This window comes from Vipera berus, assembly GCF_964194415.1.
Source record: "Vipera berus genome assembly, chromosome: 2".
NCBI classification, from domain to species: Eukaryota; Metazoa; Chordata; class Lepidosauria; order Squamata; family Viperidae; genus Vipera; species Vipera berus.
The window spans coordinates 122,567,003-122,587,081 of NC_138203.1; the positions used below are offsets into that span (position 1 = coordinate 122,567,003).

The 20,079-nt window shown below is 43.4% G+C and overlaps 1 protein-coding gene across 16 annotated transcripts in view; it reads left to right on the plus strand.

The window, feature by feature from the left end:
- ATP2B3 (ATPase plasma membrane Ca2+ transporting 3) overlaps positions 1-20,079 on the plus strand; it is a gene marked incomplete at both ends in the record, with an annotated part of 87,938 nt that overhangs the window by 39,823 nt on the left and 28,036 nt on the right. For all 16 annotated transcript variants that reach the window (XM_081321608.1, XM_081321600.1, XM_081321609.1 and 13 more), the window contains 6 exons: positions 2,354-2,595; positions 4,660-4,894; positions 8,991-9,170; positions 10,417-10,504; positions 10,722-10,828; positions 18,668-18,859. In XM_081321608.1, coding sequence (XP_081177734.1) covers positions 2,354-2,595; positions 4,660-4,894; positions 8,991-9,170; positions 10,417-10,504; positions 10,722-10,828; positions 18,668-18,859 — 1,044 coding nt within the window. The remainder of the gene's footprint in view (positions 1-2,353; positions 2,596-4,659; positions 4,895-8,990; positions 9,171-10,416; positions 10,505-10,721; positions 10,829-18,667; positions 18,860-20,079) is intronic.

A 20,079-nucleotide genomic window follows, 5' to 3' on the forward strand; every position in this document is an offset into this window, starting at 1 on the left:
ATATCCCTGCAACAGTTCAAGAATATGGAGAAAATCAGATTGGCCATTTAGGAAAAGAAAGCTGAATTCATGCAAAATGGAACTGAAGGTTTTCTACCTTTAATTCTGGGAGGTGTGGTCCTCCCCCAGGTACAACTAAAATACAGGTTGGGGGTCTTCCTAGATCAGACATGTCAAACACAAGGCCCGGGGGCCAGATCCGGCCCGCAAAGTGGTTTCATGCAGCCCGCAAAGCCATCCTGGAAACAGTGAGGGAACGGCCCCCACTGCCTTGGCCCTGGCCCAGAGACCCTCCTCCTGCCAGAGACCCTCAGATCTGTCCCACTCCTGCCCAGGCCCCCATAGGCACCCATGATGCGAACAACTTAGAGCTGGCCACGCCCACCCAGTAGGCCATACGCACTCTAGCCACGCCCACCCAGTAGGCCACGCCCACCCTGGCCATACCCACCCGGCCCCCTGAGGGCAACCACAATGCTGATGCGGCCCTCAATGAAATTGAGTTTGACACCCCTGTCCTAGATACTCAGCTCCTGCTTGCAGAGCAGGTGGCAATCTTTGCACAAATCTATATTGTGTGCCAATTGCCCCCATTTCTCCATTGGGAAGGTTCTATTTGCTGTCAGCTGTGCCTTGGATAACTCTTGTCTAGTCCAAGTGGGGACTGCGTGGGGCTGCCCCTGAAGACACCTCACCACTGATCCAAATACAGTCGTGCAAGCAGTTATGGGAGCACCTTGCTATGTCCATGTAACATAACATGGACTTTCAGGTCTGATTGTTACTTATAAAGTGCTTCATGGTACAGAGCCTGATTATTAGTTGAACTGCATGCTTTGGATTACCATCCAGCAAGATAATAATAATAATAATAATAAACCTTTATTGTCAAAGTACAACATGTGTACATTGAGATTAGCTGAGCCTCCCCCGTGCTCTCTCCCCCCAACACACAGTGACAACAAACCCTCCATCCCACACACCACACCAAGATTTAACTGAGTTGGTACTCCACCACTCAGGCGTGGCATCTGGTGGGATTCAGAGATGCGCCTACTCTGTCACCACACCTGCTCTATGGAATAGCATCTCTGGTTCAGAAATTAGAAGAAGAGAGGCTGAACTACATCAAATTCCAGTTTGTCCTAGATAAGTAAGCTTAGCTATTGTTTTTATTTCCTTTGAAGGCTCTAATGAGCTCCAGTTGACAATCAGACCAGTTGTGAGAGCTACTGGATCAGGCCACCATTCAGCAGCATCCACAGAAAGGTCCTGCTACATTGCTATTTAAGGAGAACATATGACCACTAACTCTGGAATTACACTACTTGGGATGCAGCTGAAAGGAAGCCTTTCCTAGTCTTGGGGCACATGTAGAAAAGATTTCATGTTTGAAGGCATAAGGATGAGCATTGCTAAATTATTTCTAGTCCTGGGACTTACTGCCTGCAGATTGTTGCCCAATTTCCTTCTGATCCAATCAAACTCCAGTGGAGGAAGTCAGCAAAACTTGGAGGAAAGTGAGTGGGATGATAAATCTCTGGTCCTCCAGACGTTGCTGAACTAAAACTTTCATCATCCCTTATGACTCATGGTATTGACAGAAGCTGCTGAAATTGTAAACCAGCAACATCTGAGGACCAACCTCTAGGGGTCTAGGCATACTGGTGGCCTGTGGGCCAGATGAGTCACGCACACGCCACGCCTACCCCGGCTCTGCAAAGGCAATAATATATTGCAATATGTCAAGATATGTCACGTGATGCGATCAAGTTTGACCTCTGTGGTCTAGGGAGGGTTCCTGATAATCAAGAAACCTAACCTCTTCTGTGAGTTCCGTCTCTTCAGAAAGGGTATCTGTCCAGAATCACATTCCAAATAGGCTACCAAACTGCCATTTTAACAGTTTGTTCTTTCTTTAACAATCCTGGATGAGAATACGGAAAGCTTTTAAAGAGATCTAGACTTCCAAAAGCTCCCTGCTCAGAAGGAGCAATTATTACATCATTTTTTTCTATAGCACAGATATGCCTTAGATCAGGGGTTCCCAACCGTGGCCACTTTATGACACGTGGACTTCAACTCCCAAAATTCCTCAGCTAGCATGGCTGGCTGAGGAATTCTGGGAGTTGAAGTCCTCAAGTCATAAAGTGGCCAAGGTTGGGGGACCTCTGCCTTAGATTCAAAGCCTATTACAAACCAGAATTCTGGGAGCCAAGAATTTGAGTCAACCTATACACATACACACACACACACAAACACACACACACATACCATGCACACGCTTTTTGGTAGAAAAGTGATGACATTAGAAGAACTCAATTGGGTGCTTCTTCTTTCTGACCTGCTTCAGCCTCCAGAAAAAGAAGGGGGTCTGCCACGCCAGGTGGGCAATAAGACCGAATGTGCACTGCTGGCCTTTGTGCTTGGTCTGCGACGTGACTACCAGCCTGTCCGTGAGCACATTCCTGAGGAGAAGCTCTACAAGGTTTACACTTTCAATTCTGTCCGAAAATCTATGAGCACCGTCATTTGCATGCCGGATGGTGGCTATCGCCTCTTCAGCAAAGGCGCTTCTGAAATTGTCCTCAAAAAGTGAGTCTGCTCTGCACTGTAAATGGTGAAAGGGACTTTTTCAAACAGATAAAGGCTACCGTCTTAAAATGGGCAAGACTATCTCATATTCTGAAACTTGCACCAATTATATGTGCACTTGGTTCTGTATGTCAATCTTGAAACATTCCCATACATTCTTCTAGGAATTCTCCCAACTGTGAAAAGTCAACCTTGTTATCTGCATGCTATTGAAATCCAAAGAAAGACTATTTTAAACTGAGAAGCAGGCTAAAGAAGTTTAAATAAATCTGAGTAATAGATTTAGTAGGGTTTATTAGCCCAGAGCTTGTCTAAAGCTACCTATGTACCACATCTGAGGATACATTTGGAATGGAGATAATCAACAATGAATAAAATGAAAAAGAGAGAAGCAGCCTAGAACTAAGGAGAAATGTTCTGACAGTTAGAACAATTAATCAGTGGATTAATTGAATGCTCCAACACTGGAAGTTTTTAAGAAGAGACAGGACAGCCATTTGTCTGAAATAGTATAGGGTTTCCTGCCTGAGCAGGGGGTTGGACTAGATGACCTCAAAAATCAGGCAAGAAGGAAGGAGAAGCAGGAACTTATAAATAAGTTTCATCCCTCTCTTCAACTCTTACAATGGTAGTTAATAATAATGTGGTTAAATGCACACCTAGAACAGTGCATGTTGCATCTCTGTTCTGAGAGCTGTATTGGTTGCTAGTTTGCTTTTGAGTCCAGCTCAAGATTCTGTTTTTTCATGGAACCAGGCTATCTGAGGCACTGCCTCTCCCCAGTTAAATCAGCCTGCCACATTAGATCTGCCAGAGAAGGCATGCTGCGCATACCATCAGCTAGGGACCTACATTTGATGAGGTCCAGAGATGTGCCTTCTCTGCTGTGGCATCTAACTTATGAAACATTCTCCACCCCTCCCCCAAAAAAACAAGAATTAGATTGCTTCCATCCTTTTTGATATTCTGGAATGCCCTCCAGACCTGGTTATATTATCAACCCTGGTGCTCCCAGGGAACCAGATATATGCTTAGATGCCTCTATTACTGAGCTGGCTATTTTTATTCCCTCTTTGCCTAGGGTTTGTATCTTTGTTTTTATAATATGTATTGTTAATGTGCTTTTTATACTTCTTTATATCGTTGGTTTTTATAAGTGGCTTAACCCACTGTGGACCGCCTTTGGTGAGATGGGCAGCTATATACATCTGATTAAAAAAAATAAATACATAAACAGAAGCACTGTGTGACCGACCACAATCATAAAATCATCAGTCAATTGCAAAAGGCAGCTTTAGTCGGAACAGCTTACATCCTAGGAAGATATCTCTAACCCCATCAAACAATGACATCTGCCTATCCCAGGTCCTTGGGAAGAATGCGAGAGGTGGACAAAAATTCGAAATCCAGTTTAAACATCTGGCTGACGGTGCGACCAACCTTAATAAATTAAACCAGTGTTTCATGAAAACAAGAAAGCAACAGAGCATTATGAAGTTAACAGAGGCAATGCTGGCTTAATTAAAACTGTCAGGGTGATGGCCCTTGGAGAAGCTCTGACATAGCGCAGGAGTCAGAATTAGCAGAATTCCTAAACTGAGTTTTCATTTCTCTTGACCTGTCTTTAGCTACCATTACAGCCTTTTGCAGAGATTTCTTTATAAAAGAGTCAATTTGGTATGGTGGGTAAAGCCTCAAGCTAGAAACTCCTCCTAGCTTACACAAAAAAATAGGCAGCTGGGTTACCTTGGGCCAATCACTCTTTCTGAGCCCTAGGAAAGAAGCAAGGGCAAACCACTAAAGAAAATCTTGCCCAGAAAACTGCAGGAACTATCCCAGGTAGTCACCAGGAATCAATAGTGGCTCAGAGGAACAACATTTTTTTTCTTTATCAAAACGAACCAATTTTGAAAAGTTACTGTCTTTAGTAAACAACCTGGATAAATGAGTCATTGCATACCTTGCATGGCAGAACTGGTACCAAAGCAGAAAGGATTCTGTATAAACTCCATTTGGTGTGTGTGTATATATATGTGTGTGTGTGTGTGTTCGTCCCTCTCGCAGGTGCACAAATGTTCTAAATAGCAATGGAGAGCTTCGTGTCTTCCGGCCCAGGGACCGAGATGAAATGGTAAAAAAAGTGATTGAGCCCATGGCATGTGATGGGCTGCGAACTATCTGCATAGCCTACCGTGACTTTCCAGCAGGGAAGGAGCCTGACTGGGATAATGAGAATGATATTGTGATAGACCTGACCTGCATTGCTGTGGTGGGGATTGAAGATCCTGTGCGACCAGAGGTAATGGCTGGATAGAGGTGGATTTTCTCGGAACAAACCTACCTTTGTGCCCCTTTCCTAGTCCCACCCTAGTGGGTTTTTTTTGTTTTGTATTGCTCTGTATTGTTTTGTTTGGGGGGGGGTGTTGAGACAGGTGAATTCAACTCTAGGCTTCCAATCCCCCATTTCTTCCCAATGACTGATCAAAGCCGGCCTGGTTTGATGCGTTTGGGGTTGGGTTTTTAATATGGTTTTAATTATTGTATATATCGGGCATACTTATTTAATTGTTTTTTAACTTTTGTACTTTGTTTTTTAATATTTATTGCCCTGTACACCGCCCTGAGTCCTTTGGGAGAAGGGCGGTATAAAAATTTAATAAATAAATAAATAAATAAAAATCAAAGCTGAAATAGGACAGGGCTATGGGTTCTGTTAGATGGGGACTGTAGCCAAGAAATTAAAAGACGCTTGCTCCTGGGGAGGAAAGCCATGGCAAATCTAGACAGCACACTAAAAAGCAGAGACATCACCCTGTCAACAAAAGTGCGTATAGTCAAGGCTATGGTCTTCCCAGTTGCAATGTATGGCAGTGAAAGTTGGACCATAAGAAAGGCTGAGCGCCAAAGAATTGAGGCCTTTGAACTGTGGTGCTGGAGAAGACTCCTGCAACTCCCTTGGACTGCAAGGCGATCAAACCGGTCAGTCCTAGAGGAGATCAACCCTGACTGCTCTTTAGAAGGCCAGATGCTGAAGCTAAAACTCAAATACTTTGGCCACCTAATGAGAAGGAAGGACTTCTCATTAGGTGAGAAGAGCCTAATGCTGGAGAAGAGCCTAATGCTGGGAAAGATTGAGGGCAATAGAAGAAGGGGATGACAGAGAATGAGGTGGCTGGATGGAGTCACTGAAGCAGTAGGCGTGAGCTTAAATGGACTCCAGAAGATGGTAGAGGACAGGAAGGCCTGGAGGAACATTGTCCATAGGGTCGCGATGGGTCGGACACGACTTCGCAACTAACAACAACAACAATGGGTTCTGTTGGCTAATAAGATCTTGACAGACTTGAACAATGGGCCCTATCCAACCAAATGAAATTTAATGTGGAGAAAAGCAAGGTTTTACACCTAGGCAAGAAAAACCAAAGATAAAAGTACAGATTAGGTGAAACCTGGCTCAAAGATATGAGGGACCTTTGGAGTTCTAGTGGATGCTCACTTAAACATGAGCCAGCAGTGTGCGGCAGCAGCCAAAAAAGCTAAATACAATCCTTGGTTGTATAAACAGAGGCAAAATCTCACGAAGTACAGTATTAGTACTGCTTGATAAAACCTTAGTAAGAATACTGCATCCAGATTTGCTCACCACATTACAAAAAAGAGGTCGAGACTTTGGGAAATGTGCAGAAAAGAGCAACTAGCGTGATTAAAAGCCTGGAGACTAAACATATGAAGCATGGTTGTAGGAACCGGGTAGGGCTAGTCTAGAGAAAAGAAGGACAAGGGGTGATATGATAGCAGTATTCCAGCATTTGAGGGGCTGCCACAAAGAAAAGGGGGTCAACTTATTTTTGCAAAGCACCAGAAGGCAGGACAAGAAACAATGTATGGAAACTAATTGAGAGAAGCCACCTGGAATTAAGGAGCACTTCCTAACAGTGAGGACAATTAACCAGTGGAAGAGCTTTGCCTTCAGAAGTTGTGGGTGTTTCAGAGAAGAGACTGAACAGCCACTTATCTCAAATTATATAGGGTCTCCCGTTTGAGCAGGGGCTTGGACTAGAAGACCTCCAAGGTCCCTTCCAGCTCTAGTCTGATTAAAATGATGGCAAAATGATGGTATAGGGTCTCCTGCTTGAGCAGAGGGTTGAACTAGAAAATCTCCAATGTCTCTTCCAACTCTGTTATTATGTTATTCTGCTTTCAGCAGCTACTATAGCCTAGCGGATAGATTGGTGGATTTGGATCCAAAGAGAATTTTGCCAAACACAGAGAGCTGCTTCAGTTCTGTAATATAGATAAAGTCAGAGTTGTGTAGAACAGGGCTTTTCAACCAGTGGTACGGGTACCACCTGTGGTACATTGGCACCTGGCAGGTGGTATGTGACCATTCTAGAAAAGTGGTAGCGGGGGAGGGAAATGAGCTGAACCGGTGGCAGCACCGCACAAGCCTGAGCGAGAGACGGCTGGAGCTGCAGGGCTGTCAGGGCTCAGCGGAAGCCCCAGGATCAGTGCTGCTTTCCAGCTGACCGGTACTTCTTCGGGGCTGTCAGGGCTCAGTGGAAATGCCAGGATCAGTGCCAGGCTCCAGCTGGAGCTCGGCGCTGATCCTGGTGCTTCTGCTGAGCCCTGAAGAAGCGCCAATCAGCTGGAAAGCAGCATTGATCCTGGCGCTTCTGCTGAGCCTAGAAGAAGTGCCAATCAACTGGAATGTTGCAGCATCTCCAGGGTCTTGTGATTTATATTCAGACACTTGGCAACTGAAAACCTCGGACAGGAAGAAGAGCACTGCCAGGTGGGCAGGCAGGTGTCTTGCTCGGCTGTGGCTTGGGGGGCACTTTTTTCAGTGCCATTGTAACTTCGAACAGTCACTAAGCAAACTGTTGTAAGTCAAGGACTACCTGTACTTCATCTCTTTTTTTCCTTTTTTTTTTGTCATCAAGTTTTTGCTAGGTGACTGGTGGTACTTGGGTACTGCCATATCCTAAAAGTGGTACAATGAGTGAAAAGGTTGAAAAGCCCTGGTGTAGAAATAGAAAAAGGGGGAATCATGTTTTTAATCCTTTGGCTGCAAAGACAAGTTTGGCAAAGCCTAGTGCATTTTTAGAAGCCAGAGAGAAGCTGGGGAAGCTTCTGGCTAGATCCACTGGGGTTTCTGCACTAAATAACAGCTCCCCCCCCCTTTTGCTAGCACTAGTAAAATAAGCATAATTGCTTCAGCTTTTTAAAAGACATGAAGTACTTTACATGATAAAATATTTGGATGTTAGTGCAGAAAACAAAGAACTAAGACATACATTTTAATTATCCTGTGCAAAGAAGTATTTTTGTTATTTTGTGTGAAAATAAGATAAAGCTTTGCATCATGGATGGGCAACATGATTAAATACAGTGAAGCCAATGAATAGTTTTCTTTCAATATGTACATATACAGATAGATTGTTTTTATCCTCAGTATAATGACAATGAATTTCAACAAATCTGGCCTTAGGCCTTTTAAGATGAAGGATATCTTTCCTATGCAGGATTGTGTCCTCCTGAGCACTGAGCATTGTAACTGTGACATAATATTAGGATATATGTCTATGGAGATTCTCAGTCATCCAGGTCATAGTTATCCCAAAGATGCTTTTTCACGAGGCAACTGGTCTTCCTTGTCTTTCTCTGAAGACGTTTCACTTCTCATCCCAGAAGCTTCTTCAGCTCCTACTGGATGATGGGGAAGGATTTATACTCCTTGCAGACTCAGGTGATCCTGACGACACAGATAAACCTCCAGGTGCCTCAACGACTCTCTAAAACAGCGGAGTCAAACTGCTGGCCCGTGGGCCGGACTCATCATCCAGAAGCCACGCCCATCCTATTGCCGTCACATGACATCACGAGTTTGACATGTCTGCTCTAAAAGAATACAAATGACCGGCTGTCTGCAAGGAGTATAAATCCTTCCATTCCCCAATCAGAGCTGAAAAGGCTTTTTGGATGAGAAGTGAAACCTCTTCAAAAGGAAAACCAGGAAGTCCAGTTGCCTTGTGAAAAAGCATCTTTGCGATCAGCATATATGTTTAGATATGTCTTAGCAACCTGAATGACAAAAGCAAAAGTATGATGAAGCTGTCCACTTTTATTTTAAAGAAAAAGACTGGGGTTATGATTTGGGGTTTTTCCCCTGGCTTCTACTTTCCCCACATTTGCTAGATGCTTTGGGGGTGAAAGAGGGATTAACTGATGACTTTGGATATGAATCCAGCAAGGAAATCTGATTATGTTTTGGAAATCTAAAGCTGAGATTCCCAATCTGGATATTAGATTTAATACTGAGGTGGAAAACCAAGAAGCACGCTATGTTATAAGCAATCAATGTCTTTAATTAGATATGCCATGTGTCCATTTTCCAGGTGCCAGAAGCCATCCGCAAGTGCCAGCGTGCTGGCATCACTGTCCGTATGGTGACAGGAGACAACATCAACACGGCTCGGGCTATTGCTGCCAAATGTGGCATCATCCAACCAGGGGAGGACTTCTTGTGTCTGGAGGGAAAGGACTTCAACCGAAGGATCCGCAACGAGAAGGGAGAGGTATCAAAGAAGCTGTTTTAAGTTTTTGGAAAGGTGCAACTCCTGCAATTCCAAAGTCAGGGAGATAAGTTCTGAAATAGTAGCTTTCCTCCTAAAAGGGCTTGCTCAAATGGAAGTTCATTTGGAGATAAGGAAGAGGATCCCCCTAAACAAGAGACCTTCAATTTGAACACATCTCAGTTTTTCATGAACCCCAATCATTAGGAACATTCTGAACACTCTTCACCTTTTAAAAAAAAATCCCCACAAACAAAAAGTTGTCATACCAGAGGGAAAGCTCTGTTCCTTTTTACTGATTGCCAAGCTATTCCTAGACTACCTATGTCAGGGGTAAACCTCAGCTCTTTTATGACTCATGGACTTCAACTCCCAGAATTCCTGAGCCAGCCAAGCTGGCTCAGGAATTCTGGGAGTTGAAGTCCATGAGTCATAAAAGAACTAAGGTTGCCTACCCCTGACCTATGTCATTCAACAGCATATGAGAAAGGATGTCACTCTTCTTACCTTCCATACTGTAATCGGCAAAAAATGACGATGAGTGTCAAAACTGGGAAAAACTGCATAAGTCTCAGCCCTGTTTGGAGAACGGCCACAGCCCAAACTTTGTATGCAGAAAATAGGTCCACTCCATCCAGAGAGTATGGAGGGCAGGGGAAGATCTATTGCCAAAAACTAAAGAACGTATATAATGAATGGCCATAATTTCCAGACCAAGCACTTATAGCACCTCCAGAGTATTACCCGGCCATCCTAAAAGTGATATAAAGCCTGATTGCATTATTCTGGCTAATGATGGTTGGATGGCTCCAGAAGGTGCTATAAATTGACAGTGCAGAAATGAGCTAAGGCAACTTCCTATTGTTCTCTTGTACTACACATGAAAGGTAAAGGTTCCCCCGCACATGCGTGCTAGTCGTTTCCAACTCTAGGGGCCAGTGCTCATCTCCGTTTCAAAGCCGAAGAGGCAGTGCTTGTCCAAGGATGTCTCCGTGGTCATGTGGCTGGCATGACTAGACACCAAAGGCGCACGGAATGCTGTTACCTTCCCACCATAGTGGTCCCTATTTTTCTACTTGCATTTTACGTGCTTTCGAACTGCTAGGTTGGCAGAAGCTGGGACGAGTAGCAGGCGCTAACTCTGCAATGCAGCACTCGGGATTTGACCCGCCAAACTGCCGATCTTCTGATTGACAAGCTCAGCATCCTAACCCACTGAACTACACATATTACCTCTCTATGTTTATAGATAGAACAAGAACGTATTGATAAAATCTGGCCAAAGCTGCGTGTTCTGGCTCGATCCTCACCTACCGATAAGCACACCCTGGTGAAAGGTAAGATACCACCAATCTCTTCGTCCTCGGTCAAAATGGGGTGGTGGGGACCAGAATTCCCAGGATTTGGATTTATTTACCTGTTCCAAATCAAACTCCAGATATGCAGCCCAAAATGTCTCTGAAAGCATGTCCACCTAAAGGTGCAAACAGCCCTGGGATGTGTTTGGACGGTAGCCCACTCGCCACTAGCTAACTCACATTCTTGACCTTCAAGGCATCATTGACAGCACTATTGGGGACCAGCGCCAGGTAGTCGCTGTCACTGGGGATGGAACGAACGATGGACCTGCGCTCAAGAAGGCCGATGTGGGCTTTGCCATGGTAAGAGGAGTTGAACTGAATTCCCTCCCCTGTGTCCACAGGGACATCCACTTCACAGGGAACTAGGGTGAAGACAAACATAATATAAAAAGAGAGCTCACAGCATGTCCTTCATCTGTGGGATGAGCCCAGCATCCTCCTGGCGTCGCAGCTGCAATGACAGATGTACGTACTAGTTAACTCAATGCTGGCCCGGCCGCCATCAGTCCTTCCTCTCCCCTGTGCTTGGTACAGGTGGTCTGCCTTTTAAAAAAAGCAAGCAAACGCTGTATGTATGATTATCTGCTTATTGCCATTTTCATGGAAATGAATACAAATTGCATGAGGGACCAGGGGGGCGAGGGAGGTGCCAGGGAGACATCATAGACATCAGTTAACGTTGCTTGCATAAGCAATTTCTGCAGATTTGCAGGGGGTTTTTTTCTTCAGGATTTGACCTTGCAGATGAGCAGGTGACCTTGAACTGAAGAGAGAGGGCCCAAATCCAATGTAGCCTGCTACTCTGTATCAGCATTGATGCCAAAGTTATGAATTAGATGGATTAAATCCAATTTAAGGCCCTCAGCCATGGGAAACCATTAGCTAATTTGAATGTCAACCAAATACTTGGAGCTGAAACTGTTAAAAAGCATTAATGACTATGAGCTCAATGACACCATTGCACCCCATTCCTACTGACCGTCAAAACAGTTCTGGATAAGCAGTAGCCAGTCTGCAATACGAAAGAGGAAAGATTGGAAAGTGTAGCTCTGTAGTTGTTGTTTTTTCAGATCAGGAGCTGTGATGTCATTTGCAAAATAAATGCTGGTCCCTCCTTTCTCTGCCAAGTAAGCGAGCTGATAACAAGCATTTCAGAATTTCTTATTCTTTGTGCCAGATATTCATACAGGAAGTCAAAAGAATAAACAGGGCAAGTGTTTATGAGATGTTTCTTTTCTTGCATGGGATTTCTACTTCAAACTTCCTTTGCAAATTACTTAGAAATCTAGCAAAAACCCCTAAAAGTTTATTTCAACCAGCTGAAGAACTTAGTTTTTTTTAAAAAGTCAGAATATGTTATCAGCTGAACCAATTCTATGGGAAATGAGCACCACTGATTTCAACTGAGTTTAGTCTCAGGTAAGTATGGATAGAAGTACATACTTCATTGGATATAAAGTTGTTGACGGCTGTCTATTCATGGTCAATATGAGCTTATGTAGTTCCAGATTTACCACTTTACTCATGCGTGCTGAGTGTATATATTCAGAATTAACAAGATTCCAATGCTCTCTGAGACCTTTTTGATCTTTTTCATTGGTTGATTAATGGTATGTGAAAAGACCTTGGTATAATGGGAAACAAGAGACTCCATAGCTGGGTACTGGGAGGGACAAGAGGCTCAGAAAAAAACCCTCCCTAGCTTCTGAGGTTTTAAAAGAGATGGCAGGAGAATTGATACTTGCAAGATTCTGTTAAGATAGCTTTACAATTAAGGCTGACTGTGTCACAACTTTGTACATACTGTATATCACATGCTAGCAGTCTATGCTAACAATGCTTTAGGATAGTTTCATTTAGGGCTGGGTTGAAAACAGTTGCCTTATTTGTATACAAGAACAAAACATCAACATCCAGTTGCCTTATTTGTATACAAGAACAAAACATCAACATCCCCACTCTGATTTGTCTTTATGATATTGTGACCTGATTGACTATACATTGATGCTGTGACACCGTCATGTAAGTTCTAGGAATTCTGACTGAAATCTCTAAGCTAAAAAGAGGTACAAACATTTTTATTTGTTTAAGATTCCAAAAAGGCTGCTGACTGAGAACTGTGATAAATAGGAAGTTGGGAGGCAGTAACTTATTCCAGGAATTATTATTATTTTTTGGTTATTATATATTTATAACTCACTCCTAGACAGGATCAGCAGTAAAGACATGTTGTTGTTAGTTGTGAAGTCATGTCCGACCCATCGCGACCCTATGGACAATGTTCCTAAAGACATAGATATCTTCTAAATCTGATCCCTGGTATGCCAAAACAACAATAATGACACTGTTTCTTCCCCTCTTATGAAAGTGAATTGATAGTATCTCAGAAAGGGGTCAAGATTGGAATTTTAGCAGACATTTATTTTTATTGGGGGATTTTTTTTTAGTGGGCATTTAAACTATCAGTGCGAAATATCGTGCCAAAGGTCATCAACACCTGTAGACTAGTTTATTTTCCTGGGATTTAGAATAATCTCTTTAAATAGGATTCATGTATATTTTGTACATGAAAAGGAATTCCCAGTAAAAATGCCAGGAGTAACTTTAATTTTTATTAGTTTTTTTAATCCCACCTTTATTACTTTATAAGTACCTCAAAGTGGCAAATATACATAAAACTCCTTCCTCCTCCCATTTACCACACCATAACAACCCTATGGAGTGGGCTGGGCTGAGGGAGAATGACTAGCCCAAAGTCACCCAGCTGGCTTTCATGCCTAAAGCAGTATATTAAAGTATATATTATGCTGTTCTTTGGAGAGGTGAAATAGTTTCATACAACACTTTATTTTCCAGTCCACTGAACAACTGTACCTTTTCACTTGACAAATAGGCTCCAGGAAATTAAGCCCTTAGGAGATCATAAGATGAATGATGAAGGAGAATTTGTGTAGTTGCCCAGCAGATCTTTCTTCTCTGCGTCTTTCTTCCCATTTCACTTAGCCTGATAAAAATGTTTGGGGAAACGCAAAAACATGCGGACTTTTTTGTGCTATATTATTTGGTCCTGATTTCTTTAGTGACTAGAAATTCTCCAAAATGCCAGTAGGCTTTTTTTTCCCTTTTGCAGAATTGTCTGAATTCTCAACTCATTAGTACAAAACATATCAGATTAGGAAGAAAGAGTGATATGGAAACATTTCAGGTGGGGGGCTATGAAAAACATTCCTGAAGTGTTTTAGTGGCAACTGTTGAAAACTTTCAAAACTATCTTATACTAGGATCACTTTGACAAATACTCAAGGAAATAGAATTTCTGTAATTACCATATAGCAGGGCTAGGCAATTTAGTGGGACTGTAGAAGTATCCCTTGAGAATCAGATGCTGTGTAGCTGCACAATGCCAGAAACAGACCAGCTGGTGGGGGGGTGTCAAGAAGGCTTGGTAGGAACCAGGCTGACTGCATTGGTAGTGGATGTGGGTTTTAATGTTGACTTTAATTTGTTTTGAGTGGGGTGAGGGGAGTTGGTGGGTATATAAGAATGGCATGGACCTGGAACAAAGGGAATGGAGAACTTGGGAGAGGGAGAGAGGAGAGGGAAGGTGGTATGATTGAAACTGGGATATGCAGGGGTAGATATCTTAGGAGGTGACTATACTTATAGGTGTTGTGAATGCTGATCTCTTAGCAGCTTTTAGCACCATTAAGCATGGTGTTCTTCTAGACCAGGGCTTTTCAACCAGTGGTACGGGTACCACCTGTGGTACATTGGCACCTTGCAGGTGGTATGCGACCATCCTAGAAAAGTGGTAGCAGGGGAGGGGAATGAGCTGAACTGGTGGTAGCACTGCACAAGCCTGAGCGAGAAACAGCTGGAGCTGTCAGGGCTCAGTGGAAGTGCCAGGATCAATGCCAGGCTCCAGCCGGAGCTCAATGCTGATCCTGGTGCTTCTGCTGAGGCCAGAAGAAGCGCCGATCAGCTGGAATGTTGCAGCATCTCCAGGCTCTTGTGATTTACATTCAGATGCTTGGCAACTGATTCACATTTATGACGGTCACAGTGTCCCAGGGTCATGTGAAGTGACCAAAATCTGCTACAACCACCCAGCAGACGGGGGGAATAAAAACCAAACACCCCCACCCCATCCCCACTGCCAATCCTCAACAGAAATGCTCACAACAATGAAAACCTCGGACAGGAGGAAGAGCGCCGCCGGGCAGGCAGGTGTCTTGCTCGGCTATGGCTTGGGGGGCACTTTTTTGAGTGCCATTGTAACTTCAAACAGTCACTAAGCAAACTGTTGTGAGTCGAGGAGTACCTGTACTTCACTTTTTTCCTTGTGGGATGGGGGGTCATCAAGTTTTTGACACCTTGCTAGGCGACTGGTGGTACTCGGATGTTGCCATATCCTAAAAGTGGTACAATGGGTGAAAAGGTTGAAAAGCCCTGTTCTAGACTGCCTGTGGGGGTTGGGAGTGGGAGGCACTAGCTGTTCACTTCCTTCATTCCCTATTGGTGCTAAGAACGGGGAAGTCATATCTGCAGCTCTCACCTATGGGGTGTCTCCAGGTTCAACCCTCTCGGCTCTCCTGTTTAACATCTACATGAAACCATTGGTGAAATCAGATGTCAATTCGGAACTTTATTTCAGTCATTGACCAATAACAGTGCATTTGTCATTATGCCAGTGATACCCAATTGTACATCTTAACTTGAGTGGTGCAGTTGAAGCTGCCAATGTAGTGTCCCTGTGTCTGGAGGCTCTGGATAAGGAGGAACAGACTCAACCCTGACAAGAGTGAATGGCTAAGTCTGAGTTATTTTCATCTTTAATCTTGGTTTGGCTTGTACTTCTCCATCCAAGACTATTGTGCAACTTGGGGAGAGGGGGTTCTCCTGGAGCTGCATCTTTTCTTTGACCAGAAGACCCTTCAGATGGTCACTCATGCCTGGCCACCTTGCAGTTGAGCTATTGCAATGCACACGGTTTTCCTGAACACCATCCAGAAGCTGTAGCTGGTCCAAAATGAAGTGGTGCAGGTGGAAATGGATGCGTGCACTACACCTGTGTGTCATCACTACCTCAAGAGCTGCATTGATTACCAGCTGGCTTCTAGGTGTAATTCAAGGTGCTGCACATCACCTATAAGACTCTTCATGGCACAGGGCCTAGTTATTTGTATCTATTTAGTGCAATTGGGCAAAGTGGGCGTATTCCAGTTCTTTCAGTTAAGTGTCATCTTGTGGGATTTAAAATGCATGCCTTCTCTGTTTTGGTGCCTGTCCTCTGGAACATCATAACCTCAGAAATACATATGAGTCCCACCCTTAAATATTCTCTAGGTTTCTGACAACCTGACTCTCTTCCCAGATCTGGGGTTAGAGTGGGACCCCTGGCCTTATTTGGTTATTTGTATGGTTTTGTCTAGGCTTTCTTATTTTCCTTTTATGTATACTTTTAAAACTGTAAGTCACCCAGAGTCATTTTGGAGTTGCTACTCTCTAGAACACAGAACTGGGTCCTACAGTTCCTGAGACATTCAAATGTATGTGTATGCATACCTGTGTATTTCTATCAAAGGTCCTGTTTCTCTTCTTATTCAAGTTCTCCTGGCTGGCTGGCTGGCTGACTAGCTAGTTATCTTTCTTAGCCTTGCAGAAAATAATGCAATTTTATCTTTTTTCTCTTAAATATTTAGAAACTTCCTGGCGAAACATATATCAGGAGAACTCTGGTAGTATCTTTTCCAACTAACACATTTTAAAAAATCAACTTTCATAAACTCTAGCTCACTTCATCAGAATAATGGAGTAACTAAACTGATGTAGAATTTAAATTGGGGGGGGGAGGAGGAAAGGAAGCTTCACCCCTATTTAAATCCTACATCTGTTTAACCACTCCACACTTCTGATGAAATAGCTGACAAAAATGTACTCTTTTTAATAAAATTTCTTAGTTGGAAAAGGTGCTACCAAATTTCTGATTTTTAGTTGCCGTACATTAATATAGTTGTCCTCCTACGGTGTTTACTAAATAACATAAGGAAAGAAAAGCAATAAATAAATCAGAAGCTGATGTTTATTTCTCCTAAGGAAGAGGGTACGTCGGTAGAGAGATCAGAGGAGAGAAAAAGAATGTCAAAAGGAATGACTTTGGGGATGCTTAATTTGGAAGATCATCTAACGGCCGTGACCAGGGGGGCCTTCGCACAGGTTCGCCTGGTGCGCCAGTTGCACCCCTTTTTGGACCAAGATGCCCTATGCACGGTTACCCATGCCCTCGTCACTTCTCGCCTGGATTACTGCAATGCTCTCTACATGGGGCTGCCCTTGAAGATCACCCGGAGTCTTCAACTGGTGCAAAATGCGGCCGTGCGGGTGCTTATGGGAGTATCTCGGTACTCCCATGTTACACCACTCCTGCGCGAGCTGCATTGGCTTCTGGTTACCCTCCGAGTGCGATTCAAGGTGCTGGTAATAACCTTTAAAGCCCTACATGGCTTAGGGCCAGGGTACTTGCGAGACCACCTGCTGCCATTGTCAACCTCCCATCGCCCGGTTTGCTCCCACAGAGTCGGCCTCCTCAGAGTGCCGTCGGAGCCTTCTCTGTGGGCGTGCCGACCCTCTGGAATGAACTACCCCCGGAGCTGCGGACGGCCCCTGACCTTTGGTCCTTCCGCCGTGACCTGAAGACCTGGTTGTTCCAACAAGTGGGCCTGGACTGACTACGGTTTTAATTAGGCTTTTTACTGGGTTAAATTGTCTTGTATTTATTGTATCTATTGTTTAATTCTTTTTTAAAAAAAATACTTTATGTTTTTTTAATTTTTATGGTTGTGAGCCGCCCTGAGTCCTCAGGTAGAAGGGGGCATATAAATTTAATAAAATCAAAATCAAATCAAAAGAATCAGGGATACCCAGGAATACTTGTGGGGAATCTCTAGCAGGTATCTTTTATAAGACCAATCAAACTTAGCTGCCTTCTCAAATGGAAGGAGCATACAACCAATAGTATGTTACACTGCAGAGTCTCAACCCACACCTTATTCGTCTTGGTCCAGAAAAAGCTCTGCTGATGTTAAGCAGACAGTTCTTGATTTAGATGTACATAACAAGTCAAAAACTCTACCACAGTTCTAGAGACTTTGGCCTCCAAACATTGTGATCATTTTGTCCCTGCTCCTCATAAAAGGGAGTTCACATTGGCAAGATCACTACCCATGTGTTGAGTGACGGAGGTTGACGCACTTGTGCATGTTTTATTGAACTACCCTTTATACCTGACCTGGTGTGCAGAGTTAATTACTCCCCCTACCTAGCCAATGCTTGGGCTGGTCCTAATAAGAGATTGCAAGTTTTTTAATTAAACAATCAGCCTAGTGAAATCTCCAGGTACATTCCCATTTTCTCCCCTTACTGTTAGGAGGCACCTAGTTTGAGCTCTGTCAAGAAAATAATAGATTTTGATAAACATGCTAGCTTATAAAGTTTGATTCTGTTATGATTTCTCTCCTGGCTTTATTGCTTTGAGCAATATTGTTCTGTTATAATGTAAATTTCCAGCCTACAAAATCAATAGGTAAAGGTAAAGGTTCCCCCGCACATGCGTGCTAGTCGTTTCCGACTCTAGGGGCCGGTGCTCATCTCCGTTTCATAGCCGAAGAGCCAGCGTTTGTCCAAGGACGTCTCCGTGGTCATGTGGCCGGCATGACTAGACGCCAAAGGCGCACGGAACGCTGTTACCTTCCCACCGTAGTGGTCCCTATTTTTCTACTTGCATTTTTACGTGCTTTCGAACTGCTAGGTGGGCAGAAGCTGGGACGAGTAACAGGCGCTCACTCTGTTACGCGGCACTCGGGATTCGACCCGCCAAACTGCCGACCTTCTGATCGACAAGCTCAGCATCCTAACCCACTGAGCCACCGCGTCCCCTACAAAATCAATAAATAAACCTAAATAAATATGTGTGTGTTTTAATTTGCATAGGGTTAGCAATGGATGAATTAGATCAATGAAAATACTATTAGAATACACAACTGTTGGGATCATTATAGTCCTAAGAGAAAAAGAGAGGGTTTTTTTTGCCCATCACAAAAAGAAGAATGTACCAACCATCTACTTTTCTGTCATCCTCAGGGCATAGCAGGCACTGATGTAGCGAAAGAGGCCTCTGACATCATCCTGACTGATGACAATTTCTCCAGCATCGTCAAGGCGGTGATGTGGGGTCGCAACGTTTATGACAGCATCTCCAAATTCCTGCAGTTCCAGCTAACTGTCAATGTGGTGGCCGTCATCGTAGCCTTCACTGGGGCTTGCATCACCCAGGTGGGCTGCAATGCAAGATGGAGCAGTAAATGGAAGAGGAAGGCCTAGATGGTCTAAAAATTGGAAAAATATACAGTGGGACATTTGGAATTATCTGTTCCAGCTCTTTCTCCCATCCAGGGTGGAAAAGTATGTGAGTGTGTGTCTTAGATGACTGAATAGAAAATAAATATTCAAAGATGAGATAGATTAAAAGAAGGAGAGAGAATCCTTCATCAAATCATGATAAAATGTAAAAATATTTATAACCATAAATTTAGAAGGAGCCACTAAGCCAAGTAGTCCAGAACTCTGTTCCACGCAAGAATACAAAAAGATTTCCAAATGAGGGCTGTCCCATGCAGGTCCCATTACCTCCCTGAGTAATTAGTTTCACCACTGAACTTCTCTTACTGCTAAGAAGGGTTTCCAATTGTTCATTAAATTTGTCCAATTACTCACAACTTGTATTATTGGGTCAGTCCATTTAATGATTATATACTGGAATTTGCCTTTCTGTAACTTAAATCCATTAATCTTCCCTCTGAGATGACAAAAACAAGGTTTTAGTATTCTTCTGTGCAACATCATTTGGAGTGTTCCAGTCAATGAGAATAGAATACATTGAAACAGCAACACATTTTGGGGAGAAACCCTTGGAGTTGGTATGGCAAGAGTTGGTACATTCCAATAACTCTTTGACTCTGTACCTAACCTATTTTTGTTTTCATTTTGACTGAAAAAGTTATTTGGATGAGTAGCGTAATGTCTCAGTTTCATAAATTTTAGTTGAGTTGCCATGATTTAACTTTTTTAGATCCTTTGGCCTGGATGATTGAGTCTTCATTTACACTGTGAAACTACATTCTCATATTTGGCTGAGGGTGGGGGACTTATAAAGCCACTCTAAAAAGGAAGTGCATATGTCTTTTGTGATATACATTCTTGTAACCTTGCTGGGGGAATTCTGGCAGTTGAAATCCACCCATCTTAACCCACCTTAAGGTTGAGAAACACTGCTCTATGGTAAAATTCCCTGATGTCAAGGGCCATATAGGGTCTGACAAACAGGCAATGGACAATGCAGTTAGATAAATCAGCTTAAAATCGTGCCAAGACTTGATCAGTGGATCTTGGTTCAATCTACAAAATCAGTGATAGATACATGAAATTATTAGGTGTGTGGGGGGGGGTTTATTGCCACACAATCTGCTATTTTCTGCAAATGACAATCTTGAGTA